We start from the raw sequence: 23261 nt of genomic DNA on the forward strand, positions 1-23261 counted from the left end.
GAGTTAAGGCTTTTGATTATCTGGGAATTAGTTTCTCAGAAGCACTAACCGGTGTAGCCCATGTGGCTAAACAATCAGCCAAGATGAGCCAACAACTAGGGGGCATCTTTAGATTTATGACCAAGTATAAGGGACAACCACTGGATGTGATTACTAAGATCTACGGAGTACAAACCGTAGCCACCACTATGTATGGTGCGTCCATCTGGGGTCTCCAGAATGCAGCCGAGATACAAAGGAAGGAGACAAAATTTTTCAAAAACCTGCTGGGACTCCCGCCCAGTGTCTCTGGAATAGCTGTACACAGAGAACTGGGCGTGGAGTTCTGGGAGGATCAGTGGGCAATGGCTCCACTTCTTTTTTGGGTCCGGTTATGGGCTAATGAACATGCCTCTCTCTGCCATTCCATTATTCATGCTGTGCTGGGCAGAGATGGATGGAAAAAAATCCCATGGCTTGTATATGTCTGGAAAATTCTGGGGGCAGCTAATCTAAGATCCCTCTTCCCACCCGCCATATTAATCACAAAGAGTGAGGGGGTGCAATATAAAGTAGCTTTGGGGGAGATTAGTGTGAGGAAAAGAATTCTGGAGGAGTATGGCCACAAATCTGGTCAATTCCACACCAGTATTAGCAGGCTCACAGGAATACAACCCTATCTGACTTGGAGCCCCCACAAAAAGGATAGGTGGTTGATCACGAGGGCACGGTTTGATTCCCTAAGGTTACAAGGGAATACCTACAAATGGAAAGGCTTCCCTGATTCTACAGGCTGCCCAATCTGTGGTTATCATCTCGAGGATTTAGCCCATTTGTTGTTTTTCTGTACTGGATATGCCGGCATTCGTAGAGCGACCTTGATCCCTGCCCTTAAGAAGACAGCGATACGTTCGCACAGGGCAGCTCTCGTGTTTCTATTGAGTGCCGACACGCCCTATACAGCGTGGGCACTGCTTATGTTTTTGAAGAGAGCGATGTTCTTTAGAAAGGGTCTATTATCAATGCAGGGTGATGCTAGTTAGTACTTTGAAAATTTTTTAATAGGGATTTAAAGTTCACCCTTTATTTCTAACTGATACTGCTAGTGTTTTCAAGGGTTTTAATCATTCATGAAATTATTTGATCAGTGTTTTTATGGTAGGTTATCTAGGTTACGAATGCCTATGATTTTATTACTAGGAAGTGTTTTATGAAATGTAACTTTATTTGTGATTAATTGTGTTTTTTTTGTCGTTTAATGGATTTTTTATAATCCGAATAAACTTGTTTGACTGACAATAGAATATTACGAAGTCAGCAACGATGTACCAAATTCAAGGAAAATTATCCCAGTGGTGAAATAAACACTGAGGTGAATTCAAGAAACTCTTTCATTCACAAAGAAGTTACTAACAGTAATTATAACTTAAAACTTCATCCTCTCTTTCCTTGAGGAAAAAAGCTGGAAGAGTCTGGCAAGTACTCAATACAAACAACCATTAAAACAATTTCAGGAGTGAGTCAGAGTCACTGCTCATAACTTGTCTGAAGTAAGTCAAAATTTGTATATATTTCTCCAGCATGGGGTCTGGCATGGATTCACATGCTCATGAATATTCCCTGTCGTCAGGTGGGGAATCCTCGGTAAAAAGAAAACAGTTTCACTTCAGCTTGAAAACTACATTTCTCCAGCATGGGGTCTGGCATGGATTCACATGCTCATGAATATTCCCTGTCGTCAGGCTGGGAATCCTCGGTAAAGAAAAATCAGTATCAGTTTAGTTTCTGATCTGTCTTTCGTAGTAGTAACCAATCACTGATCTCTGCGTCATACTGACCACAGCCAATGACTGCCATCTCCCTAAGCCCCGCCTCTGGCAGCCATCTTCAGATTTTTACCGCACGTTCATGTGTTGGGATCCTCGTGCTATTGCTCTCGAGCTGTAGTGCGTTTTCGTGCTTTTTCATAGGAAAATCTCTCCTTTTTTTGGTCAAAAGAGCCTCAAGCTCCACCGTTTCTTTATCCGATCAACGGGGACCTGTGTCGGATTCCTCTACGCCCCTCAAGGGTGAAGATTTCGTCGAGCCACGCTTTTGGAGGACTCCAGAAGTTTCTCAGGCCCATCTCGATCATGGCCCAGGAGAAGGGAAGCTCGACACCCGGAAAGCTGTTCAGGGTCTGCCCTGGATGCCAACTTCAGAATGTCTTTAAGAGGACGAACACTCCCTTTGCCTCTACTGCCTGCATGAGGACAAGACGCACGTGGAGAAGGACTGTGCGTTTTGCGGCAATATGTCGGAGCGGACCATGAAGGACCGCCATCTGCGTCTCGCCAACTGGCTGGAAGGTAAAAGCCCGTCAGGCGAGAAGAAGAAGAAGTCTGAGCGGTCTTCTAAGACATTTGAGGGCGCCCCGGCGACGGGGGTCCAACAGAAGGCCAAGCACTGCGAGTCTGCTGGCACCGGGAGCGCCGAACGGTCGGGCTCTACGGCTGCCAGGCAGGGCGCATCCTCCCCGGCGCCATCAACCACGAGCCAACGCTCTGGCTCGGGTAAGAGGAAGGCCGAGCACCCGGCGAAGCTCCTGGAGAGACCCCGGTCGAGCTCGAAGGCCCCATCGGAGGGGGAGCGAGGCGGTGACCCTCCCCCCAAGGAGAAGGCGGTGAGCGCACCTAAGGTGGTGAAAGCCTTGATCCACCCTGCCAAAGCCTCTATCGAGACAGTCGCGGCGGCCCTGGCTCAGCCTGTGGAGGCTACACCAGTGGAGGCGACTTCGGGGCTCAGAGTCTCCCTGCCACCGCGGAGGGAGTCCTCTTTCAAGCCCATCGACAGGGCCCCCGTGTAACGCTCACCTGACTCCCACGGAGGCGCTGGCCTGGTTCGCGCTGCTGTGACCTCTTCTAAGGTGATGCGCAGGGTTCGGAAGACGGACTGGACCGAGCCCCCAAATCTGGCTTGTCTGGCTCGCAGAAGTATCCTTCTGTAGGCGAAAATAGGGGATTAACTGTCTGCGGTGTAATGCAATCAGCCTCCCACTTTCCCCTCTCACCCTCCTCGAAACCCTTCTGTGATTCCTCGTAGCGTCTCACCTTAGGGTCTGGAAGGACGAGCTCTCCATCCTGCTTCTGATGCAGGGGCGCGTTGGTATCCAGTTACTTCACTGGATTTTCGGATTGGTGAGAACCAAACTTGCTTGGCTTCCAGGTAAGTTTTTTGATAAGAGGTTCCCCTTGTGTCCACGCATTAATGTACTAATGCTAGTGTCTTTTTCCCCATAGGGGCCGGGGTACGGAATGCCGGGGAACAGGCACCGACCCGAGATGAGAGGTGAAATCCTTGTAGAAATCAGGTAAGTCTTTAATGAGTGTTTTTTGGTAATGTCTTTTCATTCGCTCATTAACGCTGATGTCTCTTTTTCCCCTTAGGGGCCGGGGTCAGGAAACGCCAGGATGCGGCGCGGACCCGAAATGAAGAGGGATTGAATCAACAGGTAAGTCTTAACATGGAGATTTAGCTTTCCTTATTCCCTTCTCTCTCTCACCTTTTGTTCTGGTCTTTTTCTCCCTAGGCGCTGGGGCATGACTGCGAATCCGGATGATCGCTGCTGAACATGGAGGCGCCCTGTAAAGGTGAGTGGAATGCGGCGCTGCAGCGATCGACGCGATGAGCTTTTAAATAAAAGTCTTCCTTTTCAGGATTGTCGGCGAGATGTCTCCGGGGCATGGTAAGAACTTTTCCTTCTTCTGTTCTCTTCTTCTCTTCCTTTGCAGGTGATCCAGGATGCTGGCAGGCGTGGCAGAAGTCAGAATGCAGGAGCAGACACGGTGAGCGTCCAGCTGCTAGATGCAGAACAACGCGAAGCACGTGTGGCTGTTCGGGTGGGGTTTAAATAGCCTTGGAAGAAGTTCCAGGTATGTATCCTTCCTCCAATCAGGTATGTATCCTTCCCCGACCACGCCCGGATGGTAAATTAATCCCACAGGTAAAGTAGTTCCTTTCAGGCCTCAAGGAGGCCGGGATCCTGCAGCATGGTCTGCATCAGGTAAGTGCACCCAAGCACTTCCATAATGAGCCTGGCGCCTATGGCGCCAGGACTGATGTCTTTTATGAGCCTGGCGCCATAGGCGCCAGGACACTGTCCAAAGGGCCCCTATATGGGGTTGCTGGGTCCTTCCTTGGGGACTGGATGTCCGCTTTCGGGGACGCAGGGCTTGAACCGGCTCCCCGGGAGCGGGCATCATGACACCCCGTGAAACCTCCGACGGAGAAGAAAAAGGGGGGGCAGGAGGTCGTCGTGGATTCGGCCTCAACCTGTGAAGAGGAGCTGATCGAAGTCTTAAGCCACAGCATTGGCGTGGAAGAAGACCAGCCCATCGGGAGGGATCCCAACGTAGGAGACGACGAGAACGTCAAGGGTGCCGACGAGACTCCTGACCGCCTGTCGGAATCCCCTCAACCAGTGCCGCAAGACAACTCGGCGGCCATTTTGTTGGCTATACAGTCTTTATGCTCAGAGATAAGGACGAGATTGCCGTTTCCACCAACGGAGGAACCGCTCCCGACGGGGGACCCGGAGCCAGGCCCTTCTGGGAGCCCTCCTCCTAAGAGAAGAAGGATTCATCCTCCACCTCCTTTTCAACCATCACGCCCTGCTCAGCCCTCCTCCCCGTCCACGACCCGTGGGGATGATACAGGGAGGGACACGGCCGCGACGGGTACAGACGACGAGGTTTACGACGAGGATCTTCCGCCGTCACCTCCTCCCCGGGCCTCCCCGCCCGACGAGATTGGATCGTTTCATGCCATGATCGCCAGGGCATCCGAGCTTTTCCAGCTCTGCCCAGAAGAGAAGAAGAAGGAAGGTTTCCTTTATCAACGGTGCGAGACCAAGAGGAAGACGGTCCTCGATGTACCTCTACTGGACGATATCTGGGATGAGGGTCTCGCCCTCCTCAAGAACCCATCCACAATGCCTGCGAGAAGGGATCGGTACGAGAAGAAGTACCGGGTCCCGGACGCGGCCCCCTTGTGCCTTCGGGCACAGCCGACCCCGGACTCGGTCGTCTCCACGGCGGCCAGGAAGAAAGCGGCGGGGGCTTCGGCCTCTACGTCGACCTCCCCACCGGACGGCGAGGGAAAGAAATTGGACACGATGGGACGCAGAGTCATCTCATCGGCAGCAACGACTATTAAGGCTGCAAACGCCTTAGCCATCGTAGCCCGCTACGACAGGGAGTTGTGGTACAAGATCGCCCCCCTGCTGGACTTCCTACCGGATGACAAGAGGGCTGGGGCCCTAGAGATCTTGCAGGAAGGAGAAGTGCAGTCGGACCACGCCATTACGATAGCGACGGACATCGCTGACACTGGTTTCGCCAGTTGGGGGACGACCTGGGCCAGGGCCACGCGCTCGAGTTTCTAAAGAAGTGCCAGCGCGTTCCCCCGTGGCCAGGAAGGAACATCACATCCTTCAACTTCTCTTGGAGGTAAAGGCGATGCTCAAGAAAGGCGCCATCGAGCTCGTCCCAAAGAGGCTTCGGGGCTCCGGAGTTTACTCAAGATACTTCCTCGTGAAGAAGAAGACAGGAGGATGGCGTCCCTTCCTGGACCTACGACGACTGAACAAATTCATCAAGGCACAGAAGTTCCGGATGGTCACCCTCCAGCACGTCCTGGGTCAGCTGGAGGAGGGCGATTTCCTGTCGTCGTTGGATTTGGAGGATGCCTACTTCCATATCCCCATCCTAAAGGGACACCGAAAGTTTCTCAGATTCGTGGTCCAAGGTCGTCACTACCAGTTCAGAGCCCTTCCCTTCGGATTGAGGTCGGCACCCAGGGTGTTCACCAAGTGCCTCGCACCGGTGGCGGCGCGGCTGCGCCTGGAGGGGATCCACGTCTACCCCTACCTGGTCGACTGGCTCATCCGAGCAAAGACAAAGGAGCTTGCCGCGGAGCACACGGCGAGGACCGTCCAACTACTCACGGACCTGGGATTCTCCATAAACTATGCCAAGTCCCACCTGGTGCCCGCGCAAGACGCACTGTTTCTGGGAGCGAAGCTCGACACAGTGGCGCTTCTGGCCTCTCCATCGGAGGAAAGGACGAGGGCCATCTTGGGCAAGGTGCAGCGGATGCTCGTTGCGGACGCGGCCAGGATGAGGTCCATCAAGTCCCTCCTCGGAATGATGTCTTCTTGCATTTATCTCATCCGCCTGTGCAGGCTACGGATGCGCCTGTTACAGGAGTTCCTGGACGCTCGCTGGATCCAGGCGACGGGCAGCTTCGAGGACAGGATCACACTCGACGAGAGCTTCCGACGAGCGATCCGGTGGTGGGGCACCCGCGCGCATCTGACGGCGGGCATGGACTTCCAGACCCCGGGCCACCAGAAGACAGTGACCACGGATGCCTCCCTGGAAGGGTGGGGAGCGCACACCGAAAACCTGCACGCGAGGGGCCTTTGGCTGCCGACGGAGAAGTCCCTCCATATCAACGTCCTGGAACTCCGTGCAGTGTTTTGGGCCCTCAGGTCCTTTCTTCCATCCCTCAAGGGCAAGGTGGTGAGGATCTTCACCGACAACACCACCACCATGTTCTACATCAGGAAGCAGGGCGGTACCAGATCCCCAGCCCTGTCCAAGGAGGCGCAGGATCTGTGGCATTGGGCCGTCGCCCAAGGGATGTTTCTGGTGCCGTTTCATCTGGCAGGAATAAAAAACACCATCGCCGACTCGCTCAGCAGAGAGCTGCGCTCGTGCCACGAGTGGGAACTACGACAGGATCTAGTGGACCACCTCTTCCGAAGGTGGGCCACACCCCAGATCGATCTGTTCGCGACGGCGACAAACTCCAAGTGCCGGAGGTTCGCCAGCAGGTTTCCCCAGCCGAGGAGCATGGGCGATACTTTCTCGTTCCCCTGGGAGGGCCTGTTCCTATATGCGTTCCCTCCATTGCCGTTGCTGATCCGGCTCATCAACCAGCTCAAGAGGTCACGGTGCAGGATGATCCTCGTCGCACCTGCGTGGCCGAGGCAGATATGGTTCCCGGACCTTCTGGACTTGTCAGCGTCCCCGTCAATCAAGCTGCCAGTGGACGCGGATCTTCTCTCCAGGGAAGGAGCGCCATCCTCCATCACGACCCGAAGTCGCTGAACTTGCAGGCCTGGCTCCTGCAGCGTTAAATTTGGAGGTTACGACATACCGGCCGACTGCAGAGAGGTTCTTGCAAAGGCCAGGGCGTCCTCAACTCTTAAATGCTACGGACACAAATGGAAGAGGTTCTCTGTCTGGTGCCACGCACAGAAGATTAACCCTCTACGGATTACGGCTCCTCAAGTACTGACGTACCTGCTGACGCTGGCCAAGGCTGGACTGGCGCACGCTTCCATCAAGATTCATCTTGCTGCGATCTCCCGATACACCAGAACCACGGGATCGGACGTCTTTGTGGTCTCATCGTCTGGTGAAAGAATTCATGAAGGGACTGTTCAGATCGTTCCCGCCGGTGAAGGCCCCGCCCCGGCGTGGGAGCTCAACGTGGTGCTGACCAAGCTCATGGGACCTCCGTTTGAGCCTCTGCACTCAGCTCCGTTGAAGTTCTTGTCGTGGAAAACAGCGTTTCTTGTGGCCATCACCTCCGCACGACGGGTGGGAGAGATCCAGGCCCTTTCCTGCAAGCTCCCGTACTTGACTTTTCACGACACGAGGGTAGTGCTCAGGACGCACCCCTCCTTCATGCCCAAGGTGCGGTCGGACTTCCACCTCAACGAACCCTTGGTGTTGCCTGTTTTCTTCCCGTCGCCTTCGTCGCCGGCTGAAAGGACTTTGCACTCGCTGGATGTGGCTAGAGCGCTGAAGTTCTACGTGGACCGCACGAAGAGTTTTCGGAAGACGTCACAACTTTTTGTGAACTTTGGACCTGTCAATCAGGGGAAGGCTCTCTCGAAGGCTTCCATTTCCAGATGGCTTTCCGGCTGTATCATGTACTGTCATCGGTTGGCAAACGACCGCTGCCTGGCCGTCCGAGAGCCCATTCCACCAGAGCGATCGCAGCTACCACAGCGTTCCTATCTGGTGTGCCCTTGCTGGACATCTGCAGGGCCGCTACGTGGAGGTCGACGCACACCTTCACGAAATTCTACTGCGTCGATCGGGATTCCAGGGAGGAGTCCAGGGTCGGCCAAGCAGTGCTGCGCAACCTGTTCGCCTAAGGTGAGCCTGGTGAGGAGGTAAGAATTGCTTAATGTTGAGTTTTGGATGTAATGCTTAATGTTGAGCCTTTGCCACCTCCCGTGGTTGTGCATGTGTGTACTGCTATGTATTCTTTTATTCATGAGCATGTGAATCCATGCCAGACCCCATGCTGGAGAAGGAACAAGTTACTTACCTGTAACTGTTGTTCTCCAGCATGGGTCTGGCATGGATTCACATGCGAACCCTCCCGCCTACCCCTCTGCGGCTCTTCACTTGGTCATACTGCCACTTCACGTGCTACCAAATCTGAAGATGGCTGCCAGAGGCGGGGCTTAGGGAGATGGCAGTCATTGGCTGTGGTCAGTATGACGCAGAGATCAGTGATTGGTTACTACTACGAAAGACAGATCAGAAACGAAACTGATACTGATTTTTCTTTACCGAGGATTCCCAGCCTGACGACGGGGAATATTCATGAGCATGTGAATCCATGCCAGACCCATACTGGAGAACAACAGTTACAGGTAAGTAACTTGTTCCTTCTCCTCTGAACCAATCACTCTACTCTAGGTCATACTGCCCCAATCCAATGACAGTCCTCTCCCTAAGCTCCACCCCTTGTGGCCATATTCAGATTTTTAATGCACACTACAATGTTGGGAGTCCTCTTCTTAGTCTCCAAGCTATTTTCTCATCTTTTGAGTTTTTTTGACAAATATTTACTCCGTTTCTGCTTCATCGTTCAACCGAAGGTCGATTACCGGCAGCAGGGACCCGCTGTCAGTGAAGATCATCCTACATCGCGGATCTTCCATCAAAGTTTCGAGAAGGCCCTTGCTTGGGCCTACTTCGCACCTTTCCACCAAATCTACGGAGAAGCGGAGCCTCTTCAAAATCTGTGGATTGAGGATCGTGTACGTTGAGGAACGACTTAAAAATGTTTGTATTGCCTGCATCCAGACCATGATGAGGAGGGATGCAAGGTCTGTCATGGGTTTGTGAAGAAAACCAGGAAGGATCACTACAGCAGGCTTGTAGCATGGCTCAAGTCGGGCAAGGCCACTGACTCTGCTTCTGGACGCGGTCATGCCTCACCCACGAGCGAACACCCTCAGAAAAGAGGTTGAGGCCCTTTGAGGATGCCCCCCCCTCGGGGGTCCAAAAGAGGGGCAGGCTCCAGGACGTTAGCCCCACTGGGTTTGCCGCAGCTGCGGGTCCCAGATCGGGGAGGACGTGGTCGGCGTCGCCAACTACTTCCACAGCGAGCCTACCTCTGAGAGGTGCTCTCCCTAAGAGAAAGTCCCTAACTCCTTCAAAGCTTTGCATACCATTGGCGGACAATGCCGACGAAGGAGAGCTCTAAAGGCAGCCCTTCGCTATCCCCTTCGACAACACGATCGGCCAAGTCTGTGGCTCCATCGGCTGCTCAGCCTCCCAGAAAAACGTTATTGTCATCCACCATGACAAAGGGCCTCATTACAACCCAGGCGGTAAGGGGTTTACGGCGGCATAAACAGCGCCGACCCTTACCGCCTGATTCCGAGGTCCCTTAGCGCCATGGAGGATTTAACACCTGCTTTTAGCAGGTGTTAAAATCCATGGCGCTAAGGGACCTTGTTGTTAATTACGCCACCGTAATTTACGGTGGCGTAATTAACGCCTTCCCCACTCCCATTATGCCCTATGGGGCAAAAATGGGAATGGGGAAGGGTAAATGGGTTAATGGGGACTTACCGCCCCGCCAACCTCGGAATGGGGCGGTAAGTCCGCCAACCACCATGGCGTAAACATAGTTTACGCCATGGTGGTAAAGGTACGACCCAGGCGGTAACTTACTGCCTGGGTCGTAATGAGGCCCAAAGTCTCCTGCAAACACCATGTTGACGATCTCGAAGGTGGTGTCCACTGTCACGGCAATGGCCACTCGAGTATCACTACCGCCATGGCGTGAAGCTGCTGCGTCAGCGCTCACTAAGGCAACTGGCGCACCAGGGATGGGGACAACTTTCCTCGCCACTATGCTCCAGAAAGGATACAGGGCCACGAGTTTCAGAGAAACCGGTGCAGATCTATATGAGCTCTGACAAAGGCGACAATAATCTGCCAGAGGATTATTATTCAGTCCAGAAAAGAGGTTATGATACTGTGTCTGTTGGGGGGTCCCCACGGGGTGAGCCCGGTTCTCCCCCGTGCCAGAGGAGACGGGTCAGCCCAGACCCTACTCTGCTCGCTCCTTTCACTCCTCAGCCAAGGGACATGTCATTGGACATTTTGACGACGTGGCACACATTAGTGTCTGAAATCCAGGAGAGGCTTCCCCACACCGAGACCTGCCCCACCTCAGAGCCCCCGAAAACTCTGACCGGGAGCCCACACCGGCACAAACATAAGCCAAAGGATGCAGCTGGCCTGAGGCATCAACCAACGCCTCCACCACCATCTCCACTTTGCGATTTGACCCCAACTGGGGAGCCAGCACTGCACACAGACATGGTACAGATACAGCTACGATGGCTCGGTGAACCTATCGCCTGCGTCCATGGTGCCCCCTGACCAGGAGGGCCGCTAATGCCTTGGCATTTCTGGCCCGCTATGACCGGGAACTGTGGTATACATTTGGCCCTATTCTGGACTTCCTGCGTGAAGACGCAAAAGTTGAGGTTCTGCCCTGTTCCAGGAGGGGGAGGAGTCCTCGGACCACGCCATTACAGTGGCAGTGGACACAGGGTTCTGCCAAATGGGCAACAGAGTGTCTCTTTGGCAGCAAGGATGACTGAAGGCCACAAACCTTCCGTCCAGACGAACAGTCAAAAATGGTGGACATGCCGTTTGTTGTACAAAACCTTTTTGGCAAGACCGTCGATGAGTCTTTACAAACCATCAAGACTTACACGGAGATGGCACATTCACTGGGTACCCTACAACAGCACCGGTCGTCGTCCTTTTGTTCCTCGAGGGGGAATTCCGGCAGGTCCTCCAAAAGGTATAACACCCTTTATCGACAACCTTCCCGTTCCACAACCCAACAGAGGCCACTCAGAGGCATATGGCAGCGGAGGACAGTGTCATTGCTGCCCTCAGGCCAGGGCTCCAGTGCCGAAGAAGGCCTGAATCAGCCGTGGACTTGGGCCCCCACTTGTGCACCCCAGTGGGAGGCTTGCTGGCAAGGTTTGTCAGCGTGTGGAAGACTATCACCATGGACAGATGGGTGCTGGATGTTCTCAAGCAAGGGCACACCTTGGAGTTCCAACGCAGTGTCCTCATATTCCTCCTGTGGCTCGACAAGAACAGCACATGGCACAGCTGCAGCAGGAGATCCACGCCAGGTTAAAGAAGGGCGCTATAGTGCCTCTCCTCCAGTGCCTCCAGGGCTCCGGAGTGGACTCCAGATGCTTTCTTGTCCGAAAGAGGTCAGGAAAGAGGTCAGGAAGGTGGAGGACGACATGATGTGATGTGATATGGCATTTATAACACGCCTATACACAAGTGTTTCAAGGCGCGACGCGGCAAGGGAGGAGAACAGAGGGAGGACAGAGACAACTATCTTACTAGGCCAGGTGACATTGAGATCGCACAAGTGCAGGGGAGGCGAAAAGTGCCAGGGGAAAGGGGAGGGGGCAGTGCTGTACATGGGATCAAAACAATAATAGGAAATGCGACCTGCAGGTGGCAGGTGCAAGGGAAAATGCAAACAGCAGGTGTCCAAAAGTGCAGGTATGGGTCTCTAGGGTTACAGATACAGACCCAAAATGCAAGGGTTGCCGGGAGGCAGTGCAGGTGTGCAACTTGGCGGGCAGGGACCTGGGCCTGAAATCAGAGGGTAGCCAGGTGACCAGTGCAGTATCAGACAGGAAATCAGCAGGGGGGAGGAAGGGAGAAGGCAGAAGCAAAGAGGAAGGTCTTGAGGTTCTTCCGGACCCAGAGATGGTTCTCCTGAAGTTTCAGAGAGGCAGGCAGGCTGTTCCAGAGGCCCCAGCCCGAAGAAAGAGATCTACCACCAACTCGTTGCTTGGAGAAGCGACTGACCCTGACGGAGTTGGAGGTGGAGAAGCGAAGAGCTTGAGTAGGAAGATATTTATGAAGAGAGAGTTGGAGGTATTGAGGACCCAGGCCCCAGAAGGCCTTGTGGACAATCCAGAGGGTCTTGAACTTAATCCTTGCTGCCACTGGGAGCCAATGCAGAGATTTCAGTGCTGGAGAGATACGATCCCTGGGCTTGAAGCCAAGGACAAGTCTTGCAGTCCTGTTCTGGATGAGTTGCAGAGGGCGGAGAGTAGAAGCAGGCAGATTTGGAAAGAGGTTGTTGCAGTAGTCGAGCCTATAAAGAACCAGAGCTCTAGAGACAGTGAGCTTCTGGGGGAAGGAGGGGAAAGGAAGAATACCTCTGACGAGATGCAGTTGGTAGTTTGACTTCTTGGAGACATCAGAGATGTGAGAAGCAAAGGAGAGTGTGGAGTCGAAGATGCCCCGAGGTTCTTAGCCTCACAGGTGGGAGCAGGAAAATGGCCAAGCAAGGCCGGCCAGAGAGGGACAGGAAAGGTGTGCCGATGAGGTGAATCTCCATCTTACTGGCATTAAGGAAGAGATCATTGAGGGCACACCACTCCTGGGTAGCAGACAGACGATCTGAGAAGGAGAAGAGGTGGCAGAGGGAAGCCTGAAAACGAGCTGAGTGACATAAGCATAGCCCTGATGGTTGGAGCAGAGAGCAGCAATGCGGTGGGCGAGAAGTGGTATGTATTGGTTAAACAGCCAGGGAGAAAGGGTAGACCCCTGGGGAACATCACAGGTAGGGAGTGAGATAGAGGAAAGGAAGGTTTCAAGTTGGACCTGAGCGGGTCGATCAGAGAGCAAAGAGGTCAGCCAGGCCTGGGCTTGATCAGTGATACCCAGGTTATCAAAGAGACGATTGAGCAGGATGGCATGGTTGGCCATGTCAAAGGCAGAAGAGAGACTGAGTTAGATGAGGACAGAGGGGAGATTAGAATCAAGGTTAGAGAGCAGGTCTTCACGGATGTTCAGGAGAGCAGTTTCCATGCTTCTGGCTGCTCTGAAGCCAGACTGATGGTCATGGAGACCACCAACAGATGCAGTGTGAAGATTAAGCTGGGAGATGGCCAGCTTTTCCAGTAGTTTGCCCAGGAAAGGAGTGATGGAGATCGGGCGATAATTAGCCAGACAGGAGGGGTCGGCTGAGGGTTTCTTGAGAAGAGGGTGCACAAGAGAGTGCTTTAGGGGCGAAGGGAAGTCTCCAGTGGCGAAGGACCAGAGGAAAAGAGGGTGGACAAGATGTCCTGGGTTTTAGAGAGGAAATGAGAAGCCAGGGCCGTGCAGAGGACCTGGCAGGGGACAGGAGAGGTAGAGACTGCAGCAGGATTGGCCAGCTCCTTGCAGATTTTAATGTCGCCTCAACAAGTATTTGAAGGCCCAAAGGTACAGGATAGTGACGTTGCAGCACATGCTCAACCAACTGGATAAAGGCGGCTACCTGGCGTTGCTGGATCTGGAAGATGCTTACTTTTACGTCACCATCCACAGGAAGCATAGCAAGTTCCTGCGGTTCGTGGTCCAGGGATAAAAACACCAGTTCAAGGTGCTCCCCTTCGGCCTGAAATCGGCCCTAAGAGTGTTTACGAAGTGCTTTGTGTCAGTGGTGTCGTCTCGAGGGAATCCACGTCTACCCTTACCTGAATGATTGGCTCGTCCGATCCTGCTCTCTCGTGCTGGTGAGCTAACACACAATGAGGACCGTGCGTCTGCTGACGGATCTAGGATTTGCCATAAATTATTCGAAGTTCTGCTTGGTGTCATCGTAGATTGCTCTGCTTCTGGGTGCCCGACGCAACACAGTCGATTGTCTGGTGTCCCCTTCGGAAGAGAGGGTGAGGGCTATCTGGGGGAAGGTACAGCCCCTGTTTTCGGCACGGTCGGCTACATTGCGAGCATTCAAGTCGCTGTTAGGCATGATGTCCTCCTGCATCAACCTCATCCCTCTTTGCAGACTACAGATGAGGCCTCTCCAGGAGTTTCTGGATGCGAGGTGGCTGCAGGTCTTGGCTCTTGGATGGACAAGATCGCCCTCAACGAGGAGTTCCAGCAAGCAATCCAGTGGTGGGGCGTGCACCAGCGTTGCCATAGATTTCAATGTATACGATATCTTCTAAGATTAATTGACCAAATATATTTGACCGAAAATGGTAGGTAATGTGGTATATGTATAGTGCATAATAGGTGGGGTGTGGGGTAAGGATATGTTAGGGCATGGAGGTTAAGTGGGTTTTGCGGGGGGTAGAAAAGTTTAAAGTCAATTTTGTTTTTAGGTTAAATAAATTTGGTCACTTCTCCATTTGGTGAAATATTTTTGAAAAAAAATCACAGACATCCGTGCACCCACACCTCACACAATGATCTCTGTTTCAAGTCCCTCCATACCAGGAGACGGTCACCACGAATACATCCCTGGAAGGTTGGGGTGCCCACACCAGACAGTTGCACGCCAGAGGGCTCTGGCTGCCAGAAGAAAAGACCCTTCACATCAACGTCCTGGAACTTCAGGCGGTCTTCTGGACTCTCAGATCATTCCTTCCATGGCTGAAGGGGAAAGGTGGTAAGGATATTCTCAGACAACACCACCACCATGTTCTACATCGGAAACCAGGGCGCAACGCGCTCTCTGACTCTTTGCCGGGAGGCCGAGGCCCTGTGGCGCTGGGCCATTCTTCAAGACATGTTCCTCGTCTCTTTTCACCTGGCGGGCACCAAGAACACCATTGCAGATTCGCTCAGCAGGGAGCTACTTTCCTACGAAGAGTGGTAGCTTCACCAGGATCAAGTGGACCTACTCTTCCACGAATTGGGTCAGCCACAAATAGAACTCTTTGTGACGCTGACGAACTCTAAGTGTCACAGTGCCAACAGGTTTAAAAAACTGAGGATCATAGGGGATGCTTTCTCATTCCTGTGGGAGGAACTCTTCCTCTACGCCTTTCCTCTTTTTCCACTCCTGCTACGAGTGATCAACACACCCACACAATGTCACTGCAGAATGAAACTCATCGCTCTGGTGTGGCTGCAACAGATCGGCTATCCAGACCTGCAACGTCTGTCGACGGCTGCATCCATCACACTGCCCGTGCATCCCAATCTTCTCTCCAGAGAAGGCAGAGCGATTCTGCACCATGACCCAGCATCGCTGAGCCTCAGGGCCTGGCTTCTGCTGCCATAGAGTTTGGACATTATTCCCTGCCATCGGAATGTAAAGACATCCTGGCCTGTGCCAGAGCTTCTTCAACGTTGACGTGCTACAGCCCTAAGTGGAAGCACTTCGACATGTGGTGCCCGGCTCAGAAGGTTACTTTTCTGCGCATCACAGCCCCACAGCTCCTGTCATACGTGCTTTCCTTGACCAAGGCTGGACTGGCTCACACCTCTATCAAGGTGCACCTGGCCGTCATATCCCATTAGACCAGGACGCTGGGTAGGCCTTCTCTATGATTGCACAGACTCATCAAGGAGTTCCTCAAGAGCCTCTTCAGGATATTTCCACCAGTAAAAGCTGTGGCCCCAGCTTGGGAACTCAATGTGGTCTTGACTAAGCTAATGGGGGCCCCCTTCAAACCGATGCATCTGGCCCCTCTAAGGATTCTCTTGTTGAAGACGGCTTTCCTCGTTGTGATCACCTCGGCCAAGCGGGCTGGGGAGATCCAGGCCCTGTCTTGCAAACAGCTGTACTTGTCCTTCCACGCCACTAGGGTTGTGCTGCATACACAGCCCACCTTTATGCCAAAGGTGCTGTCAGAGTTCTACCTCAACAAGCCTTTGGTGTTGTCTGTCTTCTTGCCGAATCCATCGTCATCAGCGGAGAGGGCATTGAATTTGGTGGATCTTTCTCGTGCCTTGAAGTTTTACATGGCTTCCATCTCCAGGTGGTGTCATGGCCACAGGCCCCAGAACACAAAAACCACACCATCTAGTGATGGGGGCAAAGGGTTACTTGACTCACTTATGTCCCTTTGGGACGCATCAACACAGAGGCCCTGGCAGGACTCAGTAAAGGCGCCAGGCTCATATAGAGATGTGAGCAGGAACACTTATTTTCAGTGCAGGAGTACTTTTACTTTATTTCAGTGCAGGAGTGCTTTTATTTTACAAGAACTTTCCAGGAGCTGAAAGCCTTTATTCCAGAGAACATCCTCATGTGCTGACTCATCGGGTGTGGCTCCCTAGGCCTGGTCTTCATGTGGTGACTCATCAGGTGTGGCAGGGTGTGGCAGGCAGGCCGAACCTTGTGGGCTTGGCTTCAGAAGCTCAGCTATATAAGCTGCTCCATCCTTAAGGCCTGTGCTTCGTATTACTGTGCACTCGTGTGCAACGTGATGCTCACCGCCGCTTGGACCAGTTTACTTACCTTTGAAACCAAGCGTTCTCCTGCATACTCACCTCCAGGAAACCGGTGCTTCATTGCTTCATCTGTAGACTCATCACCTCACATCCAGTGATCTTGATCCTGACGCCGCAGCACCACACTACGCATCCACGAACTCGAACTCTGTGAAGAAGAAGAAAAACAAGGATAGAACATCCATCCTAGGGCTGCGCCGCATTTGAACCCTGTGTGCCCCCTAATTAACAATTTACCAGCTACTGTACCGCTGCAGCTTCGTTCCTCATTCCCTCCGGCTGCCGCCTCGAGCACTGCAGCTTCTGCCGGGCCGGCAACATCACCTGCAAGGGAAGAAAGCAAAAGAACAAACATCAAAAGTGGAACGGACAGCAATACAAGACAACAAACTTTACAATACAACAAAAACAGACGAGGAAAGACAAAGGCAAACAGGAACACTTACCTGAAGTATAGTGGCTTAGTTGCAGCAGGACTGGACTACCACATGCAAGGGACCAGTGAAGGAACTCGGTCCAGATCATACAAGTTCCCCTGCCAGAAGCAGCAGGACAGAGTACTCGCCAAAACTAATCAACAGGAGCAGTCCCGAGCAGCATCACCTATTACCACCAGTCACCAAATAAGCGCAGAGGGCGAAGTCGGACCCGAGCGACCTCACCCTCGGGAGGGCTGCAACCGTGCCCCACCGCACAGATCGATGAACATAACAGGTGGCTCTCCGGCTGCATCATGCACTGTCATCGGCTGGCTAACATACCTTCTCCAGGACTGCCGAGACCACATTCCACCACAGCTATCGGAGCAACAACAACGTTTCTCTCCGGTGTGTCCCTGCTCGACATCTGCAAGACTGCTATGTGGAGGTCCATGCACACCTTCACAAATCACTACAGCGTCGACAGCTGTTCCAGGGAGGAGTCCCGGGTTGTCCAAGCAGTGCTACGCAACCTGTTCACTTGAGGTGAATCTGTTCCAGGGGTGAGTGTTTTTGCTACTTTTGAGCCTTTCCACCTCCCGTGGTTGTGTATATGTACTGCTGTTTTTTATTGGAGATTTGTATGACGCCTATGCACAAGTGTTTCTAGGCGCCACAGGACAAGAAGGGGGAGGGGTAACATGGGATATCATACGAAAAACAGCAACAAGAAAAAGAGACGGTTATATTGGCCTTGTGACAATCCTCGCCTGCAAGTGCTTGTGGATAAGTGCCAGGGGGAGGGTTAGAGGGAAAAGTGCAATAGTGGGGGGACCCCACAGTGTGGGGCAAGTGCTGTACAGGCCAAGGAGGCAAGTACAAGCGGCGAGAGGGAGGAGAGGAGGCCTAGTGCAGTGGGCAGGCGGACTGGGTAGAGATAGTGTGAGAAAGGGAGCCCAAAGACAAGTCCTGGCGAAGGATACTGGGAGGGACTGCTAGGGGGGGTGGTCTGGTCCCTGTATGACTCTAAAAGAGACCAGGCCTCAGCCGCATCGGCAGGTGGAGAGTTTAACAAGGGAGAGGGAGATGGAAGGCAGAGGAGAAAAGGAAGGTCTTGAGAGAGAAGTTCCAGAATTTAAGAATATCTGGCTCAAGTCTGATGTGTTCCAGCGGGAGGCGCCAGCTAAGGAGAGGGATCTACCTCCCACTCTCTGCTTGGAAAAACGTCTGACCTGCAGAGAGTTGGAGCCAGACAACCGAAGGATTCTGGCTGGGCGGTATTTAGGGATGGAAAGCTGGATGTAGAGAGGTCCCAGGCCCCAGACAGCCTTGTGGATGATGCAGAAGGTTTTGAATTTCGTCCTTGCAGTCACCCGGAGCCAGTGGAGAGACTTTAGGGCTGGAGAGATGCAGTCCCTGGACTTGAGGCAAAGGATGAGTCTTGCAGCCCTATTCTAGATTAGTTGGAGGGGCGAAGGGAAGAGAGAGGAAGGTTGATGAAGAGGCTGTTGCAGTAGTCAAGTTTAGAGAGAACCAGAGCTCTGCAGACATTGAGCTTCTGGGGGAAAGTGAGGAAAGGTAGAATGCCCCTAAGGAGATGGAGCTGAAAGTTGGTCTTCTTGGCAAGGTCCGTGATGTTTGGTGAGAAGGAGAGAGTGGAATCAAACATGATCCCAATGTTTTTTGCCTCACAAGTGGGTGAGTGGAGGTGACCCAAGGAGTCTGGCTAGAAAGGGAGGGGGAAGCTGGGGGAAGGTGCCCCAATGAGAAGGATCTATGTCTTGCTGGCATTGAGGCAGAGAACATTGGAAGAGCACCATGCCTGAATAGCAGTCAAGCAGTCAGGTATAAGGCAGGAAGAGGAGGAGTACGAGGTAGTGGAAGTAAGCCGGAAAGAGAGTTTTGTGTTGTCTGCGTAACACTGGAAGTGAGGAAAGTAGATGGAGATCAGGTGGGCCAAAAGGGCCAGCTAGATGTTGAAGAACCATGGCGATAGGATAGGATAGAATGGTTAATGTTTATTCATGAGCATGTGAATCCATGCCAGACCTCATGCTGGAGAAGGTTTAAGTTACTTACCTCTAACTCCTGTTCTCCAGCATGGGTCTGGCATGAATTCACATGCAAATCCTTCCTCCTTCCCCTCTGTGGCTCTTCTTGTTTCATACTGCCTCTTTACGTGATTCTGAAATATGAAGATGGCCACCAGGGGCGGGGTTTAGGAAGAGCACTGCCATTGGGTGGGGGCAGTTTGACCCACATTACAGTGATTGGTTTCGAGGAGAAATGCAGTTTTCAAGCTAAAGTGAAACTGTTTTCTTTTTACTGAGGATTCCCAGCCTGACGACAGGGAATATTCATGAGCATGTGAATCCATGCCAGACCCATGCTGGAGAACAGGAGTTACAGATAAGTAACTTAAACCTTTTATTTTATTGTTTACAGACCTATTTTGGGAGCAGCAAAGTGATGTACATGTTGTGGGTAGCCAGTGTTTGGGCTGGCGTCTTTCCACAGTAGCGCAGTACTGTGAGTTGCAGTCTGTGAGTCGGTCTGCACGTCCATTGGGATTCCTCTTTGGTTAGGTATGGTTGAAAAAGCCATAATGTGAGAAATGTGTGAAATTGGAGAATTGTGGGACCATACCGGGCAATACCAGGATCAAGTTTCAGGGGATGGGTGTGTGATAAGATAAGGATTGTTTGCGGTTCCACTCTTCATGGACGAATTGTGATTTGAGCCTGTTGGTCAACCAGATACGTGGAGCCTAGACACCAACTACGCTGGAGTGCTACTTTTGACTGCTTTGTAGATGATACATGCAGTCTTGAACAGTATCCTGGCCTGTATAGACAGCCAATATATTTTGTGTAGGACGGGGGTGATTCAGTAACATTTCTGCACACCTGCAAAAATACCTGCTACAGCGTAGTTGACTGCTTTTAGGGGAGCCAAGTGAGTGGCTGTGAGTAGCGTCAGGATGGCATTTCCGCCATCTATGTGTAAGACCAAAAGGACCTGCACTACGGTACGGAAGTCCTGTGGCGGGATGAAGGTTTGATTTTGCAAAGGGTGGAGATCTGGAGCCAGGACGTTGGGCCTTCTTGGCTATGTGCTTCTGGAAGGAAAGGTTGCTGTTGCTGGCAAAGCCTAAGGATTTTACTGAATCTCAGAGTTGTGGATCAAATCCTTTTAGGTGCATATCATTGAGCCATTGTTGGACAACTTGTTGTTTAGTGGGGAGAACGATGACCATCAATTTCCTGATAGAGGGTTTAAGTTTGAGGGAGGCAGTCAACATTCAGGACTGGATGATGGCTAGGTAAATACAGAGACCACTGATGTCCTGTGGGCTTTTTACTATTATGAACAACAGAGTATCATTTGCGTATTGGTGGATGGCTATATCAGGATCTATGAGGAGTGTGCACAGAGGCTCCATCGAAAGGTAGAAAAGGATTTGTGAAAGGATGAAGCATTTGGCGACACCATAGGAGACTGGGAGTCATTTACAATGCAACATCTTCAAGTGGAAAGGCTAGTGTGTGCCTGAGAGGTAGGAGGGAAAACAATTCAGTACAGTGCCAGAGAACCCCCATCTTGTTAGCAAGGAGGGAGAGGAGGATGTGGCGGTCAATGGTGGTGAATGCAGGTGAGGGGTTATGGAGGATGAGGAGGCATGATTTGGAAGACATCCTCCACCATCTGGATGGATGCTGCCTCGATTCTGCACTTGGGACGGACCCCTGACTGATAGTCGTTTAGATGTGTAGGTGTGCGATTCTAGCGAGTAGTTGTGTACCAAATACCTTTGTCAAGATTTTGACAGTAAACAGGTTCATAATGGGGCTGTAGTTGGCCATGGTGCCTGGATCTAGGGTGGGTTTTTCAAAAGAGGTTGCATGAGACCATTCTTGAAGGTGTCTGGGAATGACCCTTCGGTGAGGGGGGTATTAATAATGCTGAGAAGTGGGTTGAGTGCCGGGCACATCAATTGGGGGAGAGATATGAGAGTTTTCGGCCCAGCGGGGCAGTGTGCTTGCTGGGGCACAGGTGGAGCTAATGCTGTGGAAGGTTGAGTCAAGGTAAGTCAGAGTTACTACGGATAAGTTCTTTGTGAATCAGCCCCTATAACCTACATTAATTGGAGCTGAAAATATATTGATTCTCCCAAAAACATCAGTACAACGTGCAGAGCATTTCAAAATACATTTTTTTTTCACTTTCTTAATTTCCACCTTAAGAGAGAAACTTCATATTTCTTGTTCTCTTCTCTTCTCTGTAGGGGATATTTCAATTCAGTCGGAGCTAGAGTACTCTATCCGGGCCTCACTTGAGCGTGCAGATCAGGAGATCAGGACAGCCCTGCAAAAACTGATAGATCCCGCCGCAGGAAGCTTGACACTACCACAGGAGAAGAAAGGAACAGGCTGCAACATTCTGAATCCACCAGATTTGGGGTATTCACCTACAGGGACCAAGTCCCTGGAAAACTATCGTGATGCCAACACTCAAACACCAATTGCTTCAAATTTTGGTAGGTCTGAACTACGTTTTTGGGAATAATAGAGAAAGAATACAATATTTATTTGCTATTGTTAATCATGGAAAAATATAGTGTGAACCATCTTGTGTTCCATTACTAAGAATACGCTACAGAAGGTAATGGTTCATATACTTACATTGCATTAGGGCTGTGCTAATCTATATCTTGGAGAAATATTTCCTAATCTTCTGTAAAAAGAGCCATTTGCCAATACAAAACTGCAAAACAAGCAGTGCACAGAATATCCTGAATTCTATTATTGCTGAGGGCAAAGTGCATATTAACAGTCAGCAAAAGATTTTTACGTAATTCTGAGAAATCCCAACATCTCTAATCAATCATGTGATAGCCAGTGCCTATGATAGTAAGCTGTGATGAGAGCACATGCAGTAGAGCATAGACCAATGACCAAACCATTGAACAGCCACCCATTTTCCAAATGTACGCCATGATTATATTTCAAGAGTTGGAAGAAGTGATGCAAACTTGTACCACATTCTCTCTCCGTACAAAATCTAGGTACATTTTTCCTAACTGCTTTATTTCTAATTAAAAACCTCCTCTGTATTTATACCTTTGTTTTGACTTTTCTGATAGATCAGTACCTAAAATATAAGAGAGAAGTCACATGCTAGATTATGAATCATGTGAGAGTTATGAACGCTGTGGGGGATGACTCCGAAGCAGATTTACCTTGTGGTACTAGTGATAGGTAGAACATTCCAGACGTAGATTTTTGGCAGATACTAAAGTGTTGTGTTGCATTTTCTTGTATTTACTCTGCTTTGCGGCACAATTTGACCTTTACCTTTGTTGTGTTTTTAGTTTTGGCAGTGCATAAGCGCCACCTATATGCATACATTCTCCAGCATGAGGTCTGCCGTGGATTCACATGTTCATGAATATTCCCCGTTGTCAGGCTGGGAATCCTCGGTAAAAAGAAAACAGTTGCACTTTAGCTTGAAAACTGCATTTCTCCTCTAAACCAATCACTACTCTGGGTCATACTTCCACCATCCAATGACAGTCGTTTGCCTAAACTCCACCGCTGGTGGCCATATTCAGATTTTTACTGCACGCTTCAGTGTTGGGACTCCTCTTCTTGCTGTCTGAGCTATACTTTTCATATTTCAGGTTTTTCTGCAAATTTTGGAAAGTTTTTGACCGATTTTTGTCTCATCGTTCGACCGGAGGTCGATTACTGGCAGCGGGGACCCACTGTTGGCAAAAATCATAATATATTTCAGATGTTCCATCGAGTTTTGAGAAGGCCCGGGCTTGGGTCTCTATCGTGCCTTTCCACCATGGCTGAGGAGAAGAGGTGCCTCTTCAAACTCTGTGTGAATGTGCACGTCGAAGATTGACACCATAAATGTCTGTATTGCCTGAATCCAGACCATGATGAGGAGGGATGCGAGATCTGCCGTGGGTTTTCAAAGAAAACAAAGTAGGCTTGCTACAGCAGGCTGGCAGCGTGGCTCAAATTGGGCAAGGCCTCTGACTCTGCTTCCGGGCATGGTCATGCTTCCCGCAGGGCGGACCGGTCCTACGAGCAAACTCCCTCAGAAAAGAGGTCGAGGTACTTTGAGGACGCCCCATCTTCAAGGGTCCAAAAAAAGGCCAAGCTACACGACGTCAATCCTGCTCGGTTTGCCGCAGCTGCAGGTCCCAGCTTGGGGAGGACAAGGTCGCCATCACCAAGGATGTCTACGGCAAGCCTGTGAG

At 51.5% G+C, this 23261-nt stretch overlaps 1 protein-coding gene across 11 annotated transcripts in view; it reads left to right on the forward strand.

The window, feature by feature from the left end:
• The window catches only part of OBSCN (obscurin, cytoskeletal calmodulin and titin-interacting RhoGEF), a 3169051-nt gene that overhangs the window by 2298250 nt on the left and 847540 nt on the right, over positions 1–23261 (forward strand). For all 11 annotated transcript variants that reach the window (XM_069647058.1, XM_069647065.1, XM_069647061.1 and 8 more), the window contains one exon: positions 21276–21527. In XM_069647058.1, the coding sequence (XP_069503159.1) occupies positions 21276–21527 (252 nt within the window). The remainder of the gene's footprint in view (positions 1–21275; positions 21528–23261) is intronic.

The sequence above is a fragment of the Ambystoma mexicanum genome, chromosome 2q, assembly GCF_040938575.1.
Source record: "Ambystoma mexicanum isolate Mex_15411 chromosome 2q, UKY_AmexF1_1, whole genome shotgun sequence".
NCBI classification, from domain to species: domain Eukaryota; kingdom Metazoa; phylum Chordata; class Amphibia; order Caudata; family Ambystomatidae; genus Ambystoma; species Ambystoma mexicanum.